Below are 27774 nucleotides of genomic sequence, written 5' to 3'. Positions count from 1 at the left end.
CTATTCTTTTTCAAATTCTTTTCCCATTTAGATTGTTACATAATACTGAGCAGAGTGCCCTGTGCTATACAGTAGGTCCTGATGGTTATCTATGTTATTTTTATTTTTGTTTGTATTACGATTTTTTTTTTTTGATGTGGACCATTTTTTAAGTCTTTATTGAATTTGTTACAATATTGCTTCTGTTTTATGTTTTGGTTTTTTGGCCACGAGGCATGTGGGATCTTAGCTCCCCAACCAGGGATCAAACCCGCACCCCCTGCATTGGAAGGTGAAGTCTTAACCACTGGACCACCAGGGAAGTCCCATACTTGTCTATTTTAAATATAGCACTGTGTATATGTCAATCCCAAGTGCCATTTTAGAAATATAACTGGGAGTTGGGGACAGAAAGGGGTCCGTAATGTTGGAAGGACTGGGACCTGCACATGTGCTTTGGCATATATCTGTTTGTAGTACTAACTCTTAGATTTCCCCCGAGGGTAGTTATATTTTATTTAATTAATTTATTTATTTATTTTTGGCTGCGTTGGGTCTTCGTTGCTGTGCGCGGGCTCTCCCTAGTTGCGGCGAGTGGGGGCTACTCTTTGTTGCGGTGCGCGGGCTTCTCATTGCGGTGGCTTCTCCTGTTGCGGAGCACAGGCTCTAGGCATGAGGGCTTCAGTAGTTGTGGTGTGCAGGCTCAGTAGTTGTGGCACACAGGCTCAGTAGTTGTGGCACACAGGCTCAGTAGTTGTGGCTCACGGGCTCTAGAGCGCAGGTTCAGTAGTTGTGGCACACGGGTTTAATTGCTCTGCGGCATGTGGGATCTTCCCAGACTCGAACCCGTGTCCCCTGCATTGGCAGGTGGATTCTTAACCACTGCGCCACCAGGGAAGTCCCGTGGTTATATTTTAAAAGTAATAGAATATGCATTTCCTGCTACATTTAAAATGGATAACCAACAAGAGTTGCTGTTAATTTTTTATTTATGTTTATTTTGCCCTAGCATGTACCTTGTATTAATTGCTAGTGATTGAAATTCTGAAGTCTAGATGCATTCCTCACTTGATCTTAGCCAAAAGGCCAAGAAACGTAAGGTGCATTCGCAAAGATTACACATTATTCTCCTTAGAGTTACAGATGACCTAATCTAAAAATTTGGAAGACTTTAAAAGAAAAAAAAAGCATAAAGATATTTTTTTCCCTTTCCCATTTCCCGACTTGCTCCTTTTAAGGAAGTGTGATGAAATTAAAGATGTCTGTGATCTGGCTGAAAGAGGTTCACAAACACTGTTTCCATATTTGTGGTTTTGGTATTTCCTCCTACACATGTGTCTTCCTTCTTCAGTTTCTTACTCACTCTGTCAGGAGAGAATTGGCTGCTCTTTCTGTGTACTGTGCGTATATCAGATGGGCTCAGTGGGGGCTTTGGAGCAGAAACCATAAAGTCCAGGAGTTGGTGAGCCAGTTAAGAAATTTCCCTCAAAGAATTCCTTGTGTGGACTGCTTATCAGAAAAGATGTAAATGTTATTACTGATGGTTTCCTAGATATCAAATATGCAGCACAGTTCAGTGTGATTAAGTCACTGTGCTCCATGCTCTAAGGGGTACAAAAAATGAAAAGGGTATGCTCCCTGACCCTTAGAAACTTGGAATTCAGGGGATAAAAATCAAACTCTAGTGACCATAGTACAAGACCGATCAAGTCCTCTTAGAGTACAAATAAGGGAAAGATGAGTTCTAACTGGGGCGATGAGAGACAGTTGTGTGGAAAAAAAAAAAAAAAAGCCATTTGAGCTAAAATTCGAGGAATAGGTAGACTTTTGATAGGTGAAGATTCAGGAAATGGACTCCTATTGGCAAGAAGCAAAGGCACCAAGGCAGACACATACTGAATAACTTGAGGACAACCTGGAATCTGCTTTGAGTATATAGGAGGGGGTATGTGCGGGGAAGTTTGGGAGCTTCAGCTGTCTAGGGAGATTATGACCAGACAGTGAAAGGAAAGTGCTGGTAGAAGAGTTGGAATAGAGGACAAGGAATGAAAAGTGTTTGAGGGGATGAGTGATCTGTTTAGGAAGATTATTCTAGCAGCAGGATTGAATAGGTGTGGTAAAGACTAAAGAAAAGTAACCTATTTAAGTGGTTATCACAGTCAGCCATTTACCTGGTAATCACACCAAGAGAGGCTTGATTTGTAAAGCCACATTACGCATATATGTGGAATCTAGAAAAATGGTACAGATGAACTGGTTTGCAAGGCAGAAATAGAGACACAGATGTAGAGAACAAACGTATGGACACCAAGTAGGGAAAGTGGGGCAGTGGGGGGTGGTAGTGGTGGTGGTGGGATGAATTGGGAGATAGGGATTGACATATATACACTAATATGTATAAAATAAGTAATTAGGACTTCCCTGGTGGCACAGTGGTTAAGAATCCACCTGCCAATGCAGGGGACACGGGTTCGAGCCCTGGTCCGGGAAGACCCCACATGCCGCAGAGCAACTAAGCCCGTGCGGCACAACTACTGAGCCTGCGCTCTAGAGCCCACGAGACACAACTACTGAGCCCACGTGCCACAACTACTGAAGCCCGCACGCCTAGAGCCCATGCTCCGCAACAGGAGAAGCCACTGCAATGAGAAGCCCGAGCACCACAAGGAAGAGTAGCCCCCACTCGCTGCAACTAGAGAAAGCCCGCGTGCAGCAACAAAGACCCCACGCAGCCAAAAATAAATAAATAAAATTTAAAAAAATAGATAATAAGAATCTGCTGTATGAAAATAAGTAAAATAAAATTCAAAATTCGGAAAAAAAAGGTTGCTAATCTTTCCTCTTCACCCCCGCCCCTCGACCCCAAGAAATAGTGCTCTGGCATTTGGCCATCTTAGGATAATCTTTGTATAACTTTGGAATGCAAAATAGAGAGAGAGAGAAAGAAAAGAATACTCTCATTAAAAAGTCAGCAAAAAGCTTCTAGTTTGTGATTTTTTAATTAGTAAGTAGGTAGACTGTTCTTACATAAAATGTGGATGTCTGTTCTTTTCCTTATTAAATGACTGTATGACATTGGGCACATTACAGATTGTAATGTAGTAATTTGGTAGTGCATGATTTAAGATACATTTTGTCCCAATCTGCAAGTGTCCTGACAAATGTTAAGTAAGCAAAAAGCATGCCTCCCCATGCCCTTTGTTCATCTGAGTGATTTTTTTCAAAAGTATAATACTGAAATGGTGCAGGCTGAAGCCAAGTGAGAGACCATTGCCGCCACTGCTACTTTCCGTTATCAGTACTGTCACTTCTTGGCTTTGCTGTGTACAGATGCACTGGGCTGGTTCATTTAGACAAGGCAGCAAGCATTCATCCTCTATCCTGAGTCCTTGCCCCGCTATATTAATATTAATATAATTAATTATATAATTATATGTAATATATAATTATATGTAATATTAGTATATAATGTAATATATTAATATTACATTCTTCAACCAAGGCCCTTTACATTTGTGTATGGGACATTCGATTTTTTAAGGATCGACAGTTATAAACAGGTTGAAGCACCTTTGTTTTAGATTATGAGCTTATTGAAAGTTCCCATTAAACAATTATACTGAAATACTTAAGTTCTTAAAAGAAGTTTGTTGAGGGTTATGATTTATAAAAGTGGAATATTTTTACCCCCATTTCTTCCTTCACTTCCTCCTTTCCACCTTACACATACCTCCTCTCTTGATTGGTATTCATCACATGTAAGATTCTCTTGCTTAATTCTTAAAAATGAGCTACCATTTATTATTTATTATTCTTGGCTAAGCACTCTACACATATTATTTCATTTAATCTTCTCAACAATTCTATGAGGGAGTTATTATTCCAGTTTTAGAGATGAGGAGACAGGGAACTTGCCCAAGGATACAAAGTTAGTAATTGGCAGAGCCAAATTTAAAACCAGGTCTGTATGACTGAAGCTGATGTCTTAATAACCACTGTACTTCCTTGACCACTGTATAGTGTCTTCCTTGGTGCCAGATGATGTGACCCCAGTTTTGGTAATGGAGGAACACTGGTCCAAAATGTCTGTTTGCATAGAGGAGTCATAGACTATTTATTTATTTATTTATTTATTTGGATGGACATAGTGGTTCTTTTTTATTTATTTATTTATTTATTTATTTTTGGCTGTGTTGGGTCTTCGTTTCTGTGCGAGGGCTTTCTCTAGTTGTGGCAAGTGGGGGCCACTCTTCATCGCGGTGCGCGGGCCTTTCACTATCGTGGCCTCTCTTGTTGCAGAGTACAGGCTCCAGACGCGCAGGCTCAGGAGTTGTGGCTCACGGGCCTAGTTGCTCCGCGGCATGTGGGATCTTCCCAGACCAGGGCTCGAACCCGTGTCCCCTGCATTAGCAGGCAGACTTTCAACCACTGCGCCACCAGGGAAGCCCGAGGAGTCATAGACTTTTAAGAATGGAAGGGTATATGGAGGTCATCAGCCCTCATGTAAAACAAAAGTCCTGTGTATCTGAGACATGCTAGGTTTATCTAGATTCGTGTAGGGAAATCCCTGGCGGTCCAGTGGTTAGGACTCCGTGCTTCCATTGAAGGGGGCAGGGGTTCAATCCCTGGTCAGGGAACTAAGATCCCGCATGCCACGTGGCAAAAACAAAAAACAAACTAGATTCATGTAGTGCCCTGGGTAGTTAGTACTAGTAACAACGACCTATGGGGAAGGGGAGAAGTTTATCATCAGAAAAAAATGATTTTTGGGTGGACGTGAAGGCAGAAAGAGGCCGTTAGTGTACTTGAAGGATCTTTGCTTTTTCATGTACTGTGTCTGATTTGATGACATCTGGAATTTGCCTCAAAATAATACAGGAGGAGAGAGGTGGATGTGGATGGGGCAGGATTGGCCATGGCTTGATGGTTGTTGGGTTGTGTGAAGGATGCTTGGGTTTTATTATATTTTTCTGTCTATTTTGGTGTATGTTCAAAATCCTTCATAATAAAATGTTTTAGAAATTTTATTTGAAAGCCCTGTTTTCATGATTTTGTAGTGGTTAGATTATGTATATGTTTTCTTATCCAAAAGTCTCTTGGATGTTTTAGTCAAGAGAAGCATTTTTTCCTCGCATTTGTTCCCTCTTAGAATCTCCTTCCTCTCTTTTTCTGAATATTTGTTAAAGAAAGGACTCAACTTTTCCAGTGCTGAAGGAGAAGTTAACTGTCAGCTGCCTATATGGCTGCAGTGTTGGGATAATTTATCTAATTTCTCTTATGAGTAACTTCTCTTTGACATTATTTTTGAACTCAAAGACTTGCTTGCATTGTTCTTGTTAGTAAAAAAAAAAAATCGCTAGGATGTACTTAGTAATTGGAGTCAGCTGCACTTAAGACTGTTCAGCCAGACTGTTATTTTAGCCTTCACTAGTAAGGTTTTTAACACCAGTTTGACCTTACTTTGAAACATTCTCAAAATACCATACTTTAATATCGATTTATATACTTTCCTACTAAGGCAGGGCAGGGTCCCTGGGGAAAAAAATAATGAAACTCTTACTTCCCACAAATACAAGAATCAAGGTAGATTTTTCTGGTTTTGTTTTTTAAAGAAAAATAGGGAAAGACTTTGGGTAAAGGTTTCCTTTGGTTAGGGCATAATGTTTGCAAAAATGCATTCTGAGTATACAAGCGACAGAAAGATAGGATACCTACAGATTAGGTGGGCTGATTCCCTTGGCCTATGAGGATGGAGACCAAATGCTCAATTTGTAGCGCCGAGCAGATGCTCAAAGAATTTGTTTCTGAATTCTAAATATTATACTAAATTTCCCAGACTTTACGCCAGTTATACTTTAGGCAAGTAAAGTACAAATTTTATAAAATTTGCTGAAAATAACTTCTACGTTTCTGTTCATTCCAGAGGAGGATGGTGTTGTGATTCCTTCCTTCTCTTTGCTTTTTGCCATGGTCCCTCTTTTCTTGACCCCTGGTAAACTCCCATTTGGTAGCATGTCAGAGGCAGAATAAATTTAGGAGTGTAGATATTCTTTTTTAACGTAGATGGAGAGGGTTATAGTATTCTCAGGACTTCAGTGCTTTCTCTGAGGACACAACTATCAGCAGATCCATATAAGGTAGCCGGACTGCTTCCCATCTCCTCCGAGCCTTCTGCGCTCATGTCTAGATACCGTGATAGATCCAGTGCCTGTGAAGACCTGGAACGTTTCAGACAATAACTCAGACTTGTTTTCTTATGCTATATATAGGAATTGAGCAAGTGTTTTATAATGAAATATCCCTCCAGGCACTCTGCATCTCCTGGTGATGCAAAACCCTCAGACACCCAGTCAACAGTCCTTTTTAAGTTTAAAATTCTTTCTTTTGGCCGCTTTATTTCTGTTACCTTTCTGAAATATTTGGCCCAATCGTTTTCATAAAATAATAAAATCTGTGAGAGAGTAAAATTTTCTGATGGTTGATCCTCAGTAGCTAAAAAATAGATTCTGTAACAATACGGCATTTCTCTGCATGTTCTTGAGCTTCCCGATCTTGGACTTTTACATTTGCTTTTATTAACGCTTTATTTTCTTGACTTCAAGTCAACAATTGGAATGGTTTTTGAGTGGCGGAGGAAGCTAAAGGTTAAAGATAATTTCTTAGTAAGTTGATTTACATCAAAGAATTACATCATCTAGATTAATGGAAATAATGATACTGGTGAGATTTCCAGACCAGGATCATTCCAGCATTTGGAGTACGTTCTCGGTGGCTCTAAACTTGTTTGGCTTACCCCCTAAGGTTTAAAACAGAAAAAATATAAAAGTGTTTAAATTTTTCTTTCTCTTTCCTTATCAGAAATATTCATTTAGACCATAACAACTGTTAGAACAAGATAACAACTCCAGGCCAGCTGTCAAATGTTTACCATTATCAAAACTCTCCCTGGAGGGAGATGCAACTTTGGCTCGCCTCACCGGCAGTAATTTAATTTTTCCTTCATTCTGACTCGGAAATGGCAGCATTTTTCAAAGCTTCCTCCCACTGATGGCTGAAATTTTCCTTGTGAAATGATTTCCACCAGTCTTGAATCTTTCTTGTTTCTGCCGTCTTCACCTTTGCTGATGGTTCTGCAACTCATCACCAGCTATGCAAACTGACAGTTCACATCCTGGGGCAGCAGCGGGGTCTGGCCTGCAGAAAGGAGCAGCCTGACCAAATTTACGCTCACAAGATCTCTTAATTCACAAAAGCATTTGCTCTAGTTCCTGTTCTCTGCTGCAGGGGCTTCGGAGAGGGAGTGGGGGTGGGGGCAGGACCGTTGGGAGAATGTTCTGAAGAAAAGAGAGGCTCTCTTCACACTCTACTGAGTACACAGACTTTGGAGATGAAAAACAGACGGAGAGAGGCATTTCCAACCATCTTGCTGATCTGCGCGGGAGTTCATTGAACTGTACAGCATAGCACCAGAGCCCCGTGTCATTTAATGTTCCTTCTGAAAATCGTTCTTAAATGTTCAGCACAAATATCCCTCCCCCTTTGACTTAAGTTGACAAAGAATATAAAAATTAAAAAGGAAGAAAAGGCGAACTATCGCCGTGAGAATGACCAGAAATCACTTGGCTCTCTGGAGAGTTCTGCTGAATAGGAAAGTCCTCTTAACAAGAGTGGACAGAGGAAGTTTTAGGTTTGATCTGAACTTCATGTTCATGACAGATTTCATTTTTTTCTTCCTTCACAAATTTCAACCCAGGCCACTTGTTTGCAGAAACTGCCAAACCTTCCCTGGCTGCTGCTAAGATACTCCTGAAATTTGAGGTTGCCTTTTATCTTCTTCTTGGTAGAGACATATTTTTGTCTTTTTCCCTGCAGCCCCTCAACTCTTCTAGAGAGGACTCATCCCTCTCTGCACAGTCTACCCCAGACAGACAGCTGGTACGTTACTGTTTGTAGCACAGGATCACTTATGTACTTGTGAACCAGTTTGGGTCGGTCTGAAAATTGCTTTTGAACACAGATTGTTTATAATGACTGACCTCATAGGCCTATTTCTACCCACTCCCTCCCCAGCTGTCTGAGACAACCTAATCAAAATGGTAGGTTGTTTGCCTGGCTTTGAGTATGGGACTGTAATTAAAGTAAAAATGAGAGAATCCTGCCGCTAGAGAGGCAGATTTGAATTCTAGGCTTCGCTCTTCTACTACGTTCTTCAATTTTTTTCCTTGTAATCCTCGTGATCCCAGTGAAAGGGTGATAACACCATCAAGTCCCTAATTTGGATCCCGCTAATTCAAAATGTATGCTGATGCGGAATTGAACTATCTGGAAGTAAAGTTTGTTATGCAAATGGGTATCTTAAATATTATTTTACTGAAGAAACGAAAACTTTTCAAACACTTCTGCTGATACAGTTAGCTGTGTACAGCATTCCTAATTACAGGTGTTTCTTTTATCAACCTAGATCTAACAGACTTCTACCTCTCAGCAAGTATTCCTCTTAAGTAGCACTCACCTGTTTCCTTGTTTGAGACTAGCGGTTTCCTGAGTTGCCTGAATTAGAGGTGTTTTTATGTTCTCAACAATGCTTTGGGAATACACACTTGAGCTTACAAGTTGGTTAGGGATGCAAATACCAATACAAAATCGTATGTGCTAAATTCCAGAAGAAGCTTGATAAAAAGTAAGTGCTATAGGAACTTTAGATCGTAGAGATATTTGGAAGGTTCTGAAGACAGCACATATACATATATATGCTGTTTTCAAAAACCTTTCCAAATATATATATAAAAACAAAATACATGGACGTTTTAAAAAATTATTTCCAGAACTTGATGTATTCTGTGCCGCATAAAATGTTTAGCTGATATCTGTGAAACCTCTCTCCATTTTGGAGTCAACGGATTTTATTTGGTGTAGTAGTTCTTTTATTGAGTACTTACTATGTAGCAAACACTGTGCGCCAAACACAGTTCCAAACTCTGTTTTAAGCTATCCATGGAGGGTTCAAAATCTCAGATGCTCCGATGGCGAGGTTTAAGCCGGGGAACTATATATAGCAAATTACCTGCACTTAAGGTTCTGTCACTACTCCGTTCCATGTTGCTGTTGCAGAAATGTGGGCTTAGTGTTGCCAGACCTTCCATTTAGTCAAGAGAGACAGGAAATTCACATTTTTATGGATATTTCCTGATTTTTAAACCAGGCCAAATAAAAGTTTGTGACTTTTGCATTATATACTCAACCCCGTTGTATCCTCACAACATCCCTACAAGATAGGGATAGTTATTTGTATTTGGCCACTTTCAGTATAGCCAATAAGTAGCAAAAGTAGAGCTTTACCCCAGGCCTGTCTCCAAAAACTGCGGTGTTCCTGGGCTCTCTCCTTTCTCCCCAAGATTTGTGGGGATGGAGCTGGGGATAGTTTTGGCAGAAAAGTGCTATTTGGTTAAAGCCAGGCCCTTAACAAAATTATCACATCTTGTAGTACTGTACCGTAGAATGTCATCTTCCAGAGAACAGTTATGTATGGCTTTGGGGGGAGTTAATTATAACAAGAAGGTATTGGTGACTATAAATATCAAACAAAAGCTCTGTTGCCTTTGCTGCAGATTTATTATTTCAACCTCATTGTACTTCTAGAAGAGCTACACAAATACTCTAAACTGTTTGTAGAGTTCTTCATTTCACAGAGTGGCAAAAGTATTAGTGGCAATTTTACAAGGCCTGACCTTGCCAGAGACAGAGGAGAAATCCGTAGTTCTCAGGATCTACTAAATATTCAATCACTTTTGTTAAAATTCTAATGTGAACTTTGTGGCCTGAAGGAGTTAACACACCTCCACAAACCTGCCTTCAGCTGGTAAGATCAGGCCCATGATTATTATTATATACAGCTGTAAAAAGCTGGTTACATAGCATAAATTGCATTGAAACACTTAGGCCACAAGATTACTCAAGAAGAATTGTATTGCTTGTTCAGTCATATATTTTGATCTTTATTGCTAGTAGTTTATTCTCCTGAGAGTTGGGGATTAGCCTTGCTTTTAATGTAAAAAGTGTATCTATGAGGGTAAAAATATAAAATGAAAATAGATTTTTAATGGCAACTTTGGTTCTTAGCATTAATTTTACATGCCTTTTTCATTCTGAACTTATAAACAGTTTGGAGAAACATATGAGAGATTTGTGAACAGGGGCAAGAGAGGGTCAAATGTATCAAATCCTTGGATTCCAGCAAATGTAGGATTTGTGGACAAGCAGAGAAGCACACATGTGTTGGGAATGTAAATTAAAATAAAACCTCACTTTGTGGAGACTTTGAGAAGCGAGCACACCACTTTATGGCGCATGTCTGAGGCGTTCGTCTCCTTAATAAATTAACCAAATATTAAAATAAACATTCATTTTATCAGTCTGCATTTTTTCCTCTCTGGATGAAAGTGTTTCAGGAAAAATCATAAAAGAATCTATGGTAGCTCAGAGAGGTTAAACTCAACAGTTGTTTTCTTTGAAGTCCCTGGCCATGAGGTTAATTGCCAAAACTGCTTGTGGAAAAGGTGGTAACAATTTAACAAGACTGTACAACTGCAGAGACTTAGATGAATATCAGGTGTTTGCAGAAGTTTTTTTTTCTCACAGGAAAGGGGGTGGGGAGGAGAGGAACAGAATGAGAAACAGGGGAAGAGGGAGGCCTGAATAAAGTCCCAGCTAAACAGCCAATAATTCTTTGTTTGCTTAGCCAATCATCCTGTAATTGGCCGGGAGGTTAATAGGAGTCTATTGATTGGTCAGAAGGAGTGCTTACTGTGGCTATTTTTACTGTATGCTTCCAGACAGAAGGCTGCAATTACTGGAGCTCTCATTCCCACTCTTTAGGGCCATGGTCGCTCTGATTTATGAAACCCGATCAAGTTGCTCTTGGCAGTTTATGTTTTAAGTGTTGCCTTCTGGGTCTTTGCTGCTTATGGGTCAGTGTGCTATTTCTCATCATTTATTGTGGTCATTTGAATAGGTAAGCTTATTTATGACTTATTGAAGGAGGAATACATTAAAAGTAATCACCACCACCCGCATGGACTGAAAAGTGGGAACCGTCGGACAAGCTGTGTGATAGAGCCCTACCTGCTCTAGAAATAGAAATTCTGCTCCCAGCGTAGAGTTCCCCACTGATGACGAGATAAAATAACGCAGTCCTCTCTTTTATCTGCCTTCCACAGACAGGTTTCTCAACTCTCCCCGTTCCTTTGCCTTCCTTGATTACACTTGGATTTGCTCTTGTAGACCTTTTAATAATTGGATTTGGTGGCTACTATTTTAGAGTTCAGGAAACTGAGGCCATGTTTAAAATGCCTTGCACCACCCAGACTGCTTCTGGAGCTGGTGACAGGGCTCTTCTGTCTTAACCCATCCTGGCCTGGTCCTGACCCGAGCATTACTAATAAGGTACTTAACCTCATCATTTCATTTCTCACTTGCTAAACTTGACTATAAATCCTTCCGTTACTCAAGATCTTGGTTTTCCACCCTTGCTCAAACCTTCTTTTGTAGTTCAGAGTTTCCTGGGAGCCCGATCGAAGGGGCGTAAATCTCTACTGATGATAAGGCCCTGAGCCACAGATTTCTGGGGAGGCACATCTAGACGACCAGATTTCACCTGCACTGCCAGCTTGTCACTTCAGGCCATGATGACCATAGCTACTGCTGCTGCTACTGCTGCCTCCTGTTTCCCCTGCTTCTTTAATTTTGCTACTGCTATTTAAAAAATACAAAACACGTTAAGGACTTCTGCAGATCCTCTCGTTGCTTCTAAAGATCTCCATCGTTCAGCATCCACGTTTTGAATGACTGCCCCATTTCGGGCGCTCTTGCAAGTACTGTGGATACAGTGGCGATGACAATAGACCACAGCTTTCCGTGCTGATCACACTACCCCGAGTGTGGCGAACGTTGCTAAAACCCAGCGAACTTCCTGTAAGAAGAGTGGCAAGCACCAACCCCACTATGTGACCCACTACAAGAAGGGCAAGGATCCTCTGCCCACAGAGAGCAGCATTATGACAAGAAGCAGAGGCTATAGTAGGCAGACTAGGTTATCCTCTCCTTGAACTGGAAGGAGATAAGAGAATCAAGTGATCCAGTTCTAAACTTCATGTTTCATTTTATTATGAAGAGTGTAAAATCTTGAGGTTACGTTAAAAAAAAAAAAAAGACCAAAACTATCCCAGTACTGCAGATTCCTGGTCATATTCCTTTTGGAGAGAAAGGTGCCCTCGAGTTTGGTGGGTACACCTCCCTCTACAAAGCGGTGAAAGATAGGATTGCCCTACATGGCAGAGGAACTACCAGCAGCCTCCCAGAGATTTTTTTCTATATGTGAACCACTTATTATTGAACTTTCTTATTTATGCTGTCTTGACATTGCAGAAGATAATGCCTTTCCTTGGTCCTTCTTTTAAAAATTTTCTTCCGGGACATCCCTGGTGGTGCAGTGGTTAAGAATCCGCCTGCCAATGCAGGGGACACGGTTTCGAGCCCTGGTCCGGGAAGATCCCACATGCCGCGGAGCAACTAAGCCCGTGCGCCACAACTACTGAGCCTGCGCTCTAGAGCCCACGAGTCACCACTGCTGAGCCCGTGTGCCACATCTACTGAAGCCTGCACGCCTAGAGCCCATGCTCCGCAACAAGAGAAGCCACTGCAATGAGAAGCCCGCACACCACAATGAAGAGTAGCTCCCGCTCGCCACAACTAAAGAAAGCCCACGTGCAGCAACGAAGACCCAATGCAGCCAAAAATATAATTAATTAATTAATTAATTAAAAACCAATATACAGTTATAAAAAATTTTTTTTTCTTCCATCATCTTACTCTAACAATTTTTCTCCTAATCCTCCTGAGTTCACTAGAGCTCAAAAGAACCTTGATAGTTTTCTCGTCTGTCCATTGTTCATAGAACTTTCTTTGTCTTCTTGTTGCTTCTGCAAATAAGAGTGGCCCTTTCCTGCCATGCCCTCCACCTCATTACCTCACTTTAGAAGTCTGTTCTGATTATGATTCCATCTTTTGTGAGTCTTTAAAACTATTCTGACTAACTTGTTATCATAATGTTATGAGGGAGGAGAGTGTTAATCTGACCTCTCAGGGTGGCAATTACTTGTATAACTTCTAATAATTGGATTTGGTGGCTGATATTTTAGAGTTGAGGCAACTGAGGCCATGTTCAAGGAAAGCATAAAGGTTAGTGGCCAAATACCCCATAGGGTAGTCTGCCACCAGTTCCACTAGACTTTAAGAATATCACTCCTGCCTTTCACCCTGGTTCACATCTAGGCAAAATTACCTTTTCTCTTGGTTTTCGTGCTGTGTTACGGTTTTTACTATGACTATCGTAAGGAAAGAGATGACTCAGTGTGCTTAAAAGATCTGACCTCACCAACCCCCCCATTGTAATGTGACAGCTCCTATTTAATTAATTTGGAATTCACAAGAGAAAGTAGCTTGGTACTTTTAGACAGACCACGTGTTCTTTATCCTTTGCTTTTTCCATAAGCCCCAAATCTCAGAGCCCCAGGGAAAGGTCCCTGAAATGCATTCTTTCCACCTTTGTATGCCTTTAGAATCCTTGTATTGGCTTGTTGTTTTCTGATTTTTTTGGCTAAACTTCACTATTTAACTTCATTATCAACTTTAGTATCAGAACGCAACATTTATAAGATTCTTTAGTAACATGGTGATGTCTGAACTCCTATCTTCCCATTTGTGGGTAGAATCTGCTAGTGTTTTCCAAAGGAATTAACAAACCACCACCACCAACAACAAACATTTCAGAACAGTCCATGTTCTGCAACTAGCCAGTTTAAAGATCTCATCATTTAAGTATCCCTTTACTGGTGATAAAGGAATTATGAGAAAGGAGAATAAACAGACAGCAATCCATTTTAAAGAAAGGAAGCAAGGGCTGAGTAAGTAAGCTTGGTGTTCATCCCCTGGGACTGCTTGGTTCTCTTAAAGGATTTTTCCTGTAGATATATGTCACACTGTCTTCCTTCAGTTTTGTTTTGTTTTCTTTTGTTTTGTTTTGAGCCAGCTATGTCCTTTGCTGGATAAGCATGTATAAAAAGGGAAGGGAGGGAGGGAGGGAGGGAGGAAGGAAGGAAGGAAGGAAGGAAGAAAAGGGACGGAAGGAGGGAGGAAGGATGGAAGGAAGGATGGAAGGAAGGAAGGAAGGAAGGGAGGAGGGAAGGAAGGAGGGAAGGAAGGAAGGAAGGAAAGGGAGGGAGGACAGACAGAAGGGAGGGAGGACAGACAGAAGGGAGGGAGGGACGAAGGAAGGAAGGAAGGGGAAAAAGAAAACCCATGTAATAAAGCAGAGATTTTGAACTGCGTGTTGGAGCAAATGCAATATTTGGAGATAGAACTATTTATAAAACTTTGGGCGCTGACTCAGCCATGACACATTCACCTTTTTGGGAAAACTCAGGGAGATTTTTTTGGCAAAACTCCGTGACTTTGTTTTCATAGTTCCGGGACAAAACTGCCACCACAGACTTTCACATTTTTGAGAACTAAAACATGACTTTATCAGTTAATCACCAGATTATTCATTATTTAATGTGTTTAATGTAAAAAGGAATAAAATCTATTGTGAATGAAGTTACTGTCACTAAATATAGTTTTGTTTTTAAAATGTAAACTTGAAGTGTTCTTTTGATTGAATGCAACTGTTTTTTGTGGGGTTTTTTTTTTTTTTTGGCTTGCAAAAGACAAAAGAAATCATTTCAGAAATGTGTTCCTGTCGGCACTTTTCCTTGAAATTGTCTTTTGAATATGGAAAAGTGACCAATGCACAATACAGAGAATTTGTAATGAGACATTTCAGGCATCATGGAAGGTTCTTGCATAGCTCCCTCATGTGAGATGACCTCAACAAACTCATTTTGCTGTACAATGAAAAAAAAAAGGCGTGAGAGGCTTACATGTGATAAAAATGTTTCTCCATCCTAGAGCATAGATTAAAGAAACTTTAACAGGGAGTAAACATTTAATAAACATAGCTCGATATGAATTTCTGTGAACGTTATCAGAGACAAGTAGTAGTGGGCCAACTAAATTGATATCTTTATAGGAAAGCTTGAATTGGGGCAATAAATATGTCCTGAGGCTTTGGTGGCATCATCAAGTATGTGTGCTTTATTCTTTGTGATTTATTGCTTTATCAACAGAAGTGAGCATTTGTGTTCAGAAATGGATAATTCACACTTAAATCTTGTTTTTCTGTGTTTAATCCAACTTAAATTACAGGTTGAGTGGTGGCAAAAAAAAGAAAAAAAAAAGCAACCCTCCAGAAAAAGTGTATTATTTAACTTGAATCTTAACTTAAATTTGTCACCCAATGCTGAGGTTTTACATCTGTCTAGGGGCAAACACTGCTGGTATTTGTCAATAAGCAAAAGAAAAATACTGACTTTCAGATAACAGGCGTTTGGTGAACTGGCGACAGTCATGCAAGCGAGAATGCTCAAATGACTTCAGCTCTTTCTACCTTCATTATGTCAGGCTGGCAGATCACATATGGCATTATGGAAATCAGCAAATGAAAACCATATTGATCAGCATTGAGAACAAATGTAAAAAAGGTGGTCTCGAGGAGGAGCCCAGGAGAAGAATGCTTTCCTGGTCAACCTGATAGGCCCTTGTTAAGGCCTTTTAATCATTTATTAACGTAACCCTCCTTCTTCCCTTTCCACTCACATTACCTCAGCCACAGAGCATCCTGCTCCATTTATCTTTTAATGTTTCCTTTATTTAATTTATTTTTAAGCTCTAAGTTATACTCTTATTTCAGAATTGAGTTTTACTTTTCATGGGATTGTTTTAAGTGACTTAAATGACTTTTCCCAACAAGCTCACCAGGCATTCAAAGGAAGAAAAGCATTTGCTGAGATTCACCTATCAGCAAATAATTTACTTGGTATGCACCACAACCAAAAGCAGAGAGACAGAGAGAGACAGTCAGCCAGACACGTTTTTAAAAAAAAAAAAAAGGAGAGCAAGAGAACGAGCAAAATCAGAGTTGTTCCTAAACCTAATTCTCTGGTTAAGCTTTGGGTCGATGTTTCAATTTTAAAGTTTTTGGGTTTTGGTTTTTTTTCACAGTTTGGAATTTAGCTTGGTACAGTTCCTTCAGGTCTAAAACTGAAATCTCAGTCCCCTTTCCTTTCTTTCTTCTCTCTGTGACTAAAGTAGGAAACTGGAGTTGTCTTTCATCTTGTTACTTTGGAAGGAAAATGGGAGTAATACTGGGTCTGCGTAAATAAGAGAGAGAAATGGGAATCTGGGGTTTGTGGAGGATTCTGTTTGCCTTGAGTTTCCTCACTGGAAACGCATCTTGGGTTTGCAGGTTTGCTGCTTTCCTAAATCACCTTCAAACCTAGGTTTGACCGGGTTTGCTTCTCTCCCCGCCTCTTCCCTCCCTCTCCCTCTCATCCCCTCCAACCCCTGCCTCCCCTGACATTTTTTATGTGCAGGTTCATCGTTTAGTAAGAAATTTCAAAGGTGTTTTTTCATATGGAACTGTGTCCTTTTGTAGTTGATGAGTAACCTGTGGACGTGATCCTTTGGAATACTAATTGGCATATGACAATAATTGTTTCTACCCCACTTTGGGGCATAAGTCAGTCCTAAGAAAGACTGACACACAAAAGAAATGTGGAATATAGATATAATTTAATGCCCTGAAACTGATGCATACAAACCAACTCTACGATGGACTCTTTCAAGAGTTATTTAGGAAATTGACAAAACTGAATATTTTCTATTTTTTTCCTTCTGCAACCACCTTTAAAAAAGAAACCAACCAAGAAACTCTTCAACATTAAACAATTGAGGTTTCACTTTCCTGTAAATTTAACATTGAATTCTGAGATAGATATTCATTAAAAAAAAAATGTGTTTAATCTCTAGGTGCTGTGGGTGATCAAATCATTGAACTGTCTTTTCGTTCTGGACTCCTTGTCTGTGGCCGTTTGGGCATGATTCTTTTTTATCTTTGCTTTCCTATGTTTCCTTTGCCTGCCCGGGCATTTTGAGGGAATATCTCTGATTGATTTGGATATCAAAAGATGTGCCACGTGTAGATCTAATTTATCTAAATAGAATCAAGAATGTTATTTTATTTTGGTTCTCCCCTGGGACTCCAAAGATACATTCAATAATGGATTTGAAAAATCCATGTATAAAATCTATTTTATGGTTTTATCTTCTTGCATACTCATTGATTCCTAAGTGCTTTTCCTTATAGACTCACATTACTGTCCCACGTTCCTCTCTGGGCTCTACATCAAACAGTGTAGGAATTACAGCAGGAGTGATATCTGGGGAAGAGCTACTCCCCTTGTTTGTTGCAGAAGAGCAGAACATTAAACAGTGAGTGGACTGTGCAGAAACGCTCTCCCTCTCCGGCTCTTTTTTTTTTTCCTCTCTGCCTTCCTCTCTTCCTCTTTTTTTTTTCCACTCTTCCCTCTCCTTCTCTTCCTCTCTTTCTCTCTCTCCCCATTCCCAATGGGAGTGTTGTTTATAGAGCATTATAATTTATAACTGAAGAGAGTGGATTTAATTTCAGTGGAGAGGCTCGCCAGCAGGGCGCCAGCCTGCAATCATATGAATCAGCAAGCTGCAAACTCTATTGAATGGAAAGTATTATCGCTGGCCACAAACGGACACTGTTTCTCCTAAACAACTCCCTTGGTGCAGGAAGACCTTGTCTTCATTCATCTATTTTACATATCTACTTCTGTTTTAATTTTGCCATTTCCTAAAAGTGTTTTCTCTTTGGATTGCAACTTTTCTCTAACTACCTTATTTCCTGATCCAACATTGGAAACTGCTATTGTATATTTCTGGCTGATTCGATATTTCTTCTATCTCCATCCTTACCATGTATGGCTTTAGTTTTCCCTTGGCTTCTCCTTCCTGCATACAAGTCTTTTTTTCTCTTTTTAATGGGAGCTGTTAAACGTGCAAACAAGACTATGACGAACCATTAGCATTAATATTGTAAAATGCTGGTCAGTTTCAATCACCTACAATTTTATTTAATCATGGATATTTTGCTTATACTCAGATATTTTTTTCTACATACATGGAAAGCTTTATTTTCTTGTCCTTCAAACTTCTGGGAGATGATTTCTTATTCTTTATGTGACCCATCAAATCTCTTGTAACGTTAGTGCCTGCACCTTTATGCCAAGTTTTTGGAGTGTTTTGGTCATTTTTTAGAAAGAGTGCTAGAATATGTGCATGACTTTTTGTGGTTGGTATTTGTTTTAATCCAACATCGACTGCTTTCATGTAATTAAGCTAAATCTCTGAGTCATTTTGAAAAATCAGATTAGACCGACAAGGCTGGTAACTTTTTCAAAAGTATTTTACTGAATTCATGTAGCTATTATAATTGTTGGTAATTTTGGTAGCGAATCTTTAGCTGAGATTAGACAGATTGCATTAATACTGCATCAAATATCAGGCTGTCTTCATCCAGACTTTTGAATAATTTCAACATTCATGTCTTAACAATGAAATTCAAGTTGCACTAACAGCCTGATTCTGATATTTGCTTAAAGAGAGAGAGGAATAGTACATGAGGCAGTAAGGAAGCTCTAGTAAAGGAATTTTATTTAGACATCAGTGGAAAAACCAGACTAGTCTGACTACATTTGTTTAAAATAAAGGTCTTGACATATTTAGAAAATGTAGAAGTTAGCGAATAATGAAAATGCTAAAAGCTCAGAAAATTGATATGAAGTTCACAGGTTTCACTGTCAGAAATGTATTTTCTTGTATGCTTATAAGGGAAAATTATTTCTGTATCAGCTTGCATATTTTCTTGACACAATGTAACATCAACAAATCAAATATATGTGCATAATTTTTCTCATTTAAAGCACAAACTTATGAATCCATATGTCTTCATAAATTTTCTCCTTTAAAGCCTGAGAATAGAGTTTTAGTCCTCACTGTCTCAGCTAGGATTTTTTTTTTTCCTTTGATTACTTAATAAGAATTACACATAGGAACAGAAAATCAATATGTTTCCTTCTGCTTATTTTCAAAATTGAACGTTGCTCTGTACTAATTTCAGAGCAGGTATACCCAGCGTCAGCTGAGAGAGGTTCTGTTCCGTTTAGTTTTAAATTCCTTGTGCTGGTAGTTGTTACCTCTAATAGCAATGAACTATCAACAGAAGTGAAATTGCTTATCACTCCATTTTTATTCCAAGAAGTAGTATCTGAAATAAGGAAGAAAACTGGGAAGTGATTGCAGGCAAATGTATTTCTAAATCCTTTTATTCCTGACTTAAAATTAGTTGGTACGCCTGACTCATGATATGTGGATTTTTATCGAATTAAGATTAGAAGAAGTACAGGCAGCTCCATAATGAATATCTTTATACAGAGATCTTGTGCATTTTTAACATCCTTGAGGAGGTGGGAGAGCTACAGTGAAACACAAACATTTGGGGAAGGTTGAAATGAGTCAACAAGAGTGAAAAGGCCCTTGGCTTCATCCATTTCTTTTCAGAGGCAGGGAAAGGGAGGGCTTTTGTCTTTTCACTTGAGTCTTGTGGGGTTTAGTTATTGTGTTTTGTTTGTTGTGTGTTTTTACCTAAAAGATGCCGCACTCTCTACCTGTAATGTAATGTAAGGTTCAAGACAAGCATGGTGTATTCTTGTTTTATGCTGATTAATTTCTATTTTTTAAAAATTCTACCATAAGGACTCTCAAAACCCACTCCTAGAACAGATAAGTTCTGTTTGCCTGAATATTACATGCAAAGGGTTAGTTTCTTAAAATTAGTACCCGTAGTTCAATTAATTCCTTTGAGAATTTTCTGCAGTTGAAGTCAAAGAAGAAAAAATGTGGTACTTATCTATGATTCAAATAAAAAATTTATTGAAAGTAGAATCATCTATAAATACATTTGCCCAAAATGTTTATATGCTACTGGAATCAAAAATAGAAATAAAGTATAGTTCACGAAAAGGTTGTTTTTTATAGTCTAAAGCAGGGTTGTTGTTTTTTGTTTGTTTTGTTTTGCACAATTATTACACAGTGACCTGACTTCTTAACACATTATCTGATCCCTTGATCAGAAAACTTTTATGAAATAGAATGGATTTTTAAAATGTTACTAGGTGACCTTGTAGAAGTCCCTGCCCTGGTCATACAAGAGATACGTTGCATTTACGTAATTGCTGTTGCCTTCTTTGATTGTTCATATCCAAAGTTTCCATGCCTAGCTTTAATAAAGCGCGTTCGGGCATCGGGGCCGACAGCTATGTTTCCCCTCCCTGTAACTCTGCTCCTGGACTGTGTGCTTGGCTGATTTAGCAAAGCTTAGAAGTCAGCTGCATCTGTGTGAGCCAACTCTGCTTTGACTGGGAGCAATTGAGAACACCATTTGTTTTCTTTTCTAAATATCACGAAAGTTTTATTTTCCATTCACTGGGGCTTCCCCCCCCCCCTTTGGGCTAAGGGTTTACCAATTTTTCTAACATCTATACATACTTCCAAAATGTAAAAAAAGGTCATGGCCTTATCACTGATTGTAGTGGATAACACTGCGGTCGCTCTAGTTAAAACTGTGACCTTGGTGGGGGGGAGGGGGAAAGGCCCCACTGGTGGTGGCTTTCCTCACTTTCTGGAGCTTTGATGTGTCCCTGCAACTGATATAAATGCAGGGGGGCTGTTCAGGGAGAGGCAGCTGGCTGGCAGTGTCAGATTAAAATATTTCTGACCCACAAAAGTAACCAAATGCCCATATTTCTTCATTTAACATAATTAATACCTTGTATTTCCAATGACTTTGATAAAGTGGCCTTCCTCCTCCCACCCCTTCCCCCTTCTCTCTGTCAACTTTGGGAAGACTGCAAGAGATCTATAGTTAAAATACTCTGTAGATGATGAAGGATAGCGTGTCTTAAAAAAAGCTAACATCAAAAGTATCAATTAGGTTGCTGCCTAGCAGGAAGCTTATAACCACATTAAAATGGAAAAGTTATTTCATTTTTAGTATACTGTATTTCAGCAGCAAGGGTTGCAATCTAAGAGCAATATGAAACACTTTGGTTTGGCTGCCAAGTAAATCCACATTTTGTTATAAATGTGTAATTACAGGAAATATATGAAAAGAAAAGTGTTAAGCATTTCTTATCAAATACTGTTAAAGAGGAATTTGGTGCCTTTGGAATTTAGAAAAAGCCTGGGATGGATTTTGGTCATGTTACAAGGTCTACTTGTTGCATTTAATTTAAAGCAGTTGTTCTTATATCATTATCCCAGAGCACAGTGCTTTTCCATTCTTTAAAAGACAGAGACAGTGCTACCAAATGTGGCTATAGGTTTAAGCAGTATTTGATCGATCACGTGATTACATCCGTGACTTTTTTTTTTTCTTTCCTTCTGCACCTCAGTGTACACATTTCTAAGTGAAAACACAGACGATGTCTTTATTTTAAACAATCTAGCCTTGGTTGAGCCAGCCATCTGGAAAGGTGATGTCAGCTGAGGGCAGGGGTGTTTGCTGGTTGAGGGCAGTCATCTGCTCCTTCGCCCACAACACACACACCAGCCTCCGCAAATCCAGTTTCATGGTGCCTGAGCTGCTGTTTGGTTGGTTGAACTCATTCTCCTCAGCTGATATTAAACTAGTAGTTTGTGCTGGAAAAGTATCAGTACTGCCTTCTCTGGCCTTTACAGACATGATTGCTGGACAAAGATGAGCAGCCCCGATCTGCTGTGATGGACAGAATTCAATTCTATTACTGTCTCTCAGAGAGGAAAAAAGCACACATTTAATGCCATAACTAAATTGGATTCCTTCTAGTAAGAAATCCTAAATTTGTGCTTAATAGCCAGATAAATGTAGAGCTGATTTACATTTACAGGCTGATTGTAGATTTGGTTCACAGCATATGAAATTTGGTCGGTATGTAGATGGTTTTACTCCCCCAAATGATATGTATGTATCCTGGTCGTGCAGTATTTTTTTCTTAAGTAAAAATTGAAGACCTCTCATTGGAAAATATCTTGGGTAAGTAAACTGACAGTGACTGCAGTGTGTATGGAGCTGCCGTTCTTATAGGAGTATGTATGGTTCAGGAAGATTTTGATTTTTCTGTGGGATGGGGGTAGGTGAGAATCATTTTGTGAGGGAGGGCTTGCAATGGAATCGTGGAAGTGTTCCTGACACCTGTTGTTGTTTTTTTTAATTCCCAAGAAGGAGATGTTTCAAATGCATTTGCCTCCACAGAAAGAGAATTTTCTTCTATTATATGGTTATAGAGAAAGGACAGATACACACACCATATTTTTTTTCTTTTTTTTTAATTTACCATTTTTTATTGAGATATAATTGACATATCACATTATATTAGATTCAGATGTTCAATAAAATGATTTGATATTTGTATATGTTGCAAAATGATCACCAGAGTAAGTCTAGCTAACATCCATTACCACACAGTTACAAATTTTTGTTCTTGTTTTGAGAACTTCCAAGGTCTGCTCTCTTAGCAACTTCATTTTTTTCAATTAGATATCTATTTTATACATATTAGTGTATATGCATCAATCCCGATCTCCCAGCTCACCCCACCCCCACCCCCCATCCCCCACTTCCCCCCTTGGTGTCCATACGTTTGTTCTCCACATCTGTGTCTCTATTTCTGCCTTGCAAACCGGTTCATCTGTACCATTTTTCTAGACAGATACACACACCATATTTTGTTTGGAGATGTCCTGACAGAATTCCTCACTGCCTTTTTCCATGTTACAGCCTGTTACACAGCAGCAAGACCAAGATGATCCCAGTAATAAACCTTATTGGTATGGTTCACTGATTTTTTTGGACTCTGCATTGAGCAGACTTCTCCGATAGCTTTTTGCAGTTTTCAGCTTTTTGTTGTTGAAAACAAAAATAATAAGTAAACCAGTTTAGGGATATATTTCTCTTTCTGAAACTGATTCCCTGTCATAGGGCCCTCCTTGGGGAGGAGCGGTCTCTCGAGCCAAGGCTGGAGCCTAAGGAGCCACTCACGGAATGTGAGAGAAAAGACGGTATTGCTTACGTTCTTAAGGTCTTATTATTTGAGACATTCAAAGGGATCAACAGGGCATAAAAAATTATATACATACATGTCTTGTTCAAGTTGTAGTCATAGGTCTGTAAGTTTAGTCTTACTTTGTGAAAGATCAGGGCAACATTTTATTCACATTCAACAAATTTTGGTTGAACACCTATTGGGCAATACAATAGTGAATACTTAGAATGTGTTTACTGCCAGAGTAGATGGTGGTGTTTCTATTATAAGAGCAAAGCACTGCAGCACACATGATAAATATTATTGACTAAGACATTTCTTACTAAAATGTGGGGGGTCAACATTTCTAAACTCTCAAGAAACGGGATAGTTTCTTTTAACACTTGACCCCAAGGTATTTTATGTTTGAAGGAATAACTATAGTATGTTCTTCCAATGCAGAATTGCTCAGATTCTTCAGTAGTTTAAAGTTTTCATTCCATAATCTTTCTGGAATATAGCTTAAGGAGTGGTCATATTCCATTTGTCCAGGAGTCAACAAAATAAACAAAACTCAAATAAACCAAAGACTTAATTGAAGTGATCATATTTCAGTTAGTCACAGAAATCAGTGATAAAGACATGACTTTTTTGGGAGGGGGGTGGGGGAGATGTTGATATTGGAAAATTTATAAAACCCTTAAGAGAAAGCAATAAAAGTCAGGACTTCCCTGGTGGCGCAGTGGTTAAGAATCTGCCTGCCAGTGCAGGTGACACGGGTTCGATCCCTGGTCCGGGAAGATCCCACATGCCGCGGAGCAACTAAGCCCGTGCGCCACAACTACTGAGCCTGCGCTCTAGAGCCTGTGAGCCACAACTACTGAGCCCACGTGCTGCAACCACTGAAGCCCCCGCAGCTAGAGCCCGTGCTCCGCAACAAGAGAAGCCACAGCAATAAGAAGCCCACACACCCCAACGAAGTGTAGCCCCCGCTGGCTGCAACTAGAGAAAACCTGCACACAGAAACAAAGACCCAATGCAGCCAAAAATCAATCAATCAATAAATAAAATTTAAAATAAATAAATAAATAAACAAAAGTACCATGGAATCATGTGTATAGTGATTCTGAAACAATGGCAAGATATTGAACTGTCTTCTAAATCATCAAAGAAAAATTATGCTTAGTATTAGTTTTGTATTAAACATGCTTCATAATTTTCTACTTCCTTATAAGTTAGTATCTTACTGATAGAATATGAGAGCTATGATACCTCTTCATTAAGAAGAATGTTCTGTTAACCCCAACATGGAATTTCCTGGTTAGACCACTCTCTTTGTCGGTTACGAGAAAGCTGAACCAAAGAGACCCCACAGCGGCATTCAGATTGAAAGGTATTGAACCCTAGTTGGTTCTCCATTTAGGTGTCATCCAGGAAGCAGAGTGCTGAGCAGAACTCCCAGGAGAGTGCCTGCAGTGACAGTTTCTACCTGTTAGAGTCTAACTCCTTTCAATGCCCTTGTCTCTTAGAGCTTCTTTAGTTATCTGTTTTGTTGCAAAGGAAGCCTTGTTAGGGTCCTGAGTACTTAGAGACTTTTGTCTCAAAGGGAGCCCCGGGATCCGAAGGAATTAGAACAAACCCACCTAAGCACCCAGATGCTCTCTAGAAAATAGCAGCCTCCTGCCCACCATTCTTTAGCTTGGCCACACCTACTTCAAGAGTGTCAGGCACTCTGAGGGCATTTGTGTGATTTTTTTTAAAAAATTCTAATTTATAGAGAACTCTTCACTTAACATCACTTACATTTCCTACATTTTTTTTAAAATGAAGTATAGTTGATTTGCAATGTTTCGGGTGTACAGCAAAGTGATTCAGTTATACAGATACATATATATCTATAGATATATCTATATTCTTTTTCAGATTATTTTCCATTATAGGTTATTACAGTAGTTCCCTGTGCTATACAGTAGGTCCTTGTTGTTTATTTTATATATAGTGGTGTGTCTGTTAATCCCAAATTCCTAACTGATCCTTCTCCTCCTTTCCCCTTTGGTAACCATAAGTTTGTTTTCTATGTCTGTGAGTCTGTTTCTGTTTTGTAAATAAGTTCATTTGCATCATTTTTTTAGATTCCCCATGTAAGCGATATCGTGTGGTATTTGTCTTTCTCTGTTTGACGTACTTTACTTAGTATGATAATCTCTAGGTCCATCCATGTTGCTGCATCCTCGATTCTTGAATGGACTCAGGCAGGAATTATTATTTTATATTTTATAAATGAGCAAACTGAGGCTTAGAGATGTTAACTAATTTCAGCATAGTGACCAAGTGTTAGAGCTGAGAGTCAAACTGAGGTCCTGTAAATCCAAATACTGCCACCATGTGACACTGCCTAATTCTCTGTGATGGTAATGATCATTGCTAAAGTAGGTAATTGCTACTTGGGCTTATCAATGAACAAAGGAAACTAAGTCTCATGATAAGTTTTCCCCTATTATCACTAGTTCAGGAGATGTCCCTGCTCAGTTCCTTTTCATCCTTGCAAAACAAAACACCTTTCCCAGGAGCTCGTTCTGGCAGGTTATCAACAAGCAAAAAGCCTTGAATTCCTTCCTAGCATATTTTTGTCCTATAAAGAAGCTTCTGTAACTGATGGCTTCATTAGCCTTGCCTCCCAACTCCTTCCAGTTAAAAGGCAACTTGCAGTAGAGCCTCCAAATGCTAGGTGACAGCACTCTGAACATTTTCTTAAAGAATCGATTCATTTTGTGAAATAGGTTGGTATTTATTGAATGCTCTCTGTCTCTCTCTGTCTTTCTGTTCTTAGCAGTGTGGGAGATGAGAAAACTTTGTTCCTTTCTCAATTCAAGGAGCTGTAGTTGGGAAAGATGAGACATAAATGCACTTGAATTACTTAAAAGATGAAGAAATACCCAAGGCATTCTATGATCAATTGCAAAATTAATAGTACAGATAGTAAATGCTTTGCATTCAGGGAAGAGAGAATCATAATCTTAGAACGTGTAATCCTACCACCTTAAGAGAAGGTAGAACTCAGCAAGATTAATATACAGGCATAAATTTATACAGCATGATATTGTCATATCTGGAATTCAAATGCGTATCTTTTCATTGCCAGTCTCTTGCCGGAAGTATACTCCCTCCCTGACCTGTAATCACTTAGATTTTTGAGATAGAAGTGAAACCTCACCCTCAGTATTTTTAAGTTTCCAACATGATACAGTGGATATTTACCCAGCACCCTGCTGTGTCCTGGGCATGAGGTACTGGTACTATTAGAAATGGTCCTTGACTCAAGTAGTTTACAGTCTACTGGGGTAGGAATATGTACAGTTAACTGGACTACAAGATAAACTTAAGTGCCACAGAAGAGCCTTACATGAATATAATGTTGTGGGTGCCCAGCGGTGGGGGGAGAAATCGGGTTAATGGGGACGAGGGCTTCTTGTAGGGGATGCATTTGAATGTGCGGCAGTGTTTGGAAGGGCATTAGGTGCAAAGGGAAATGCTATGGTTTATTTTCTGTTTTATAGTGCTTTCACAATTAGTTCCTATTTTCCTTTACTCTTTCTTTTATTTATTTATTTTTTGGGCATGCAGGATCTTAGTTCCCCGACTAGGGATGGAACCCGTGCCCCCTGCAGTGGAAGTACAGAGCCCTAACCACCAGAGTGCCAGGGAATCCCCCCTTTACTCTTTCTGATTTCACCTCTGTTCCCCATACCTGTTTTTCACCATCTTAGCCACTTCTACGTGGGGTTTTACCTTGCTGCTAAAACCTACTTTTTGATATTTGCAGTAACTATAGGTCTGTTTTCTCTCCTCTCTGGCGTAATATGGCACTGCCTGTCTTTTGATTCTAGAAGTAATTTGACTTCCCCATTGGCTTTTATCATTCATTGGAAACAATTGAAATTAATGCCTATTGACAAAATTCATCATTAGCTTATTTTATTCGCTGGGTCAAGCTTGACTTTTCTTTCTTCCGATCTGTCTCTGTCTTTCTGTCTTTCATTTCTCTATCTCTAGGCTTTTTTCTATCTTTCCACAGCTTCTCCCATGTAACTTCTACACTCTGGAAGATCACCTTGATGACTCTCATACAGCCCCTCCATATCTGTTCACACCTATCATGTGGAGCTGCCTTGTCCCTCGAGCCTTTTCTATTTCTTCCTTCTCCTACGTTTTATATTTGGCATTTAATTACCATGCTACAAATGCTTTGACATCATTTCGTGTTTAAAAAATGCAATCGAATAAAAGTTTATTTTGAACAGCACCTTTGAATATTAATAACTGCATGGAGATTAGGTCATAATTTTCTCACCGTATTCAAATATTTTATCTCTACTTTTTCTCCTGCCAAAGTCTAGAATTCCAAAGTGTCTTTCCTCAGTAATTTAATTAGGCCACAAGTTTGAGGCTTAATGATGGATCAAAAAATGTATGATATGCTTGAGAGATCAAGACGGCAAATTGATTACTGTTGTAGCAAAGGTTGGCCAATGTGGGAGAGGGAGCAGGTACTGCCCTGTGCTGCAGGATCTGAGTCAGTGATCAAGGTCAGCCTCAGTTCATTAACTTCTTTTGAGGGCTTATAGTCATTATACATATAACTGCCTATACCTTATATTCTAATTACAATATAGTATGGTTTTGCAATGACTTATGTTCACGTCAGTAATGTCCTAGA

At 39.4% G+C, this 27774-nt stretch overlaps 1 protein-coding gene across 10 annotated transcripts in view; it reads left to right on the top strand.

Annotated features, from left to right (window-relative positions):
- The window catches only part of BCAS3 (BCAS3 microtubule associated cell migration factor), a 565907-nt gene that overhangs the window by 350008 nt on the left and 188125 nt on the right, over positions 1-27774 (top strand). The window contains exon 24 of one of the 10 annotated variants that reach the window (XM_082439968.1): positions 6838-13871. The exons of the other annotated variants lie outside the window; for them this stretch is intronic. Coding sequence (XP_082296094.1) covers positions 6838-6851 — 14 coding nt within the window. The 3' untranslated portion in view covers positions 6852-13871. Of the gene's footprint in view, positions 1-6837; positions 13872-27774 lie in introns of those variants that run through there. 10 annotated transcript variants of the gene reach the window in all.

This window comes from Balaenoptera physalus (assembly GCF_965194825.1).
Source record: "Balaenoptera physalus genome assembly, chromosome: 20".
In the NCBI taxonomy this organism is placed as follows: Eukaryota; Metazoa; Chordata; class Mammalia; order Artiodactyla; family Balaenopteridae; genus Balaenoptera; species Balaenoptera physalus.
The sequence above is the reverse complement of the archived record's forward strand: the minus strand, read 5'-3'. Positions and strand labels throughout refer to the sequence as shown.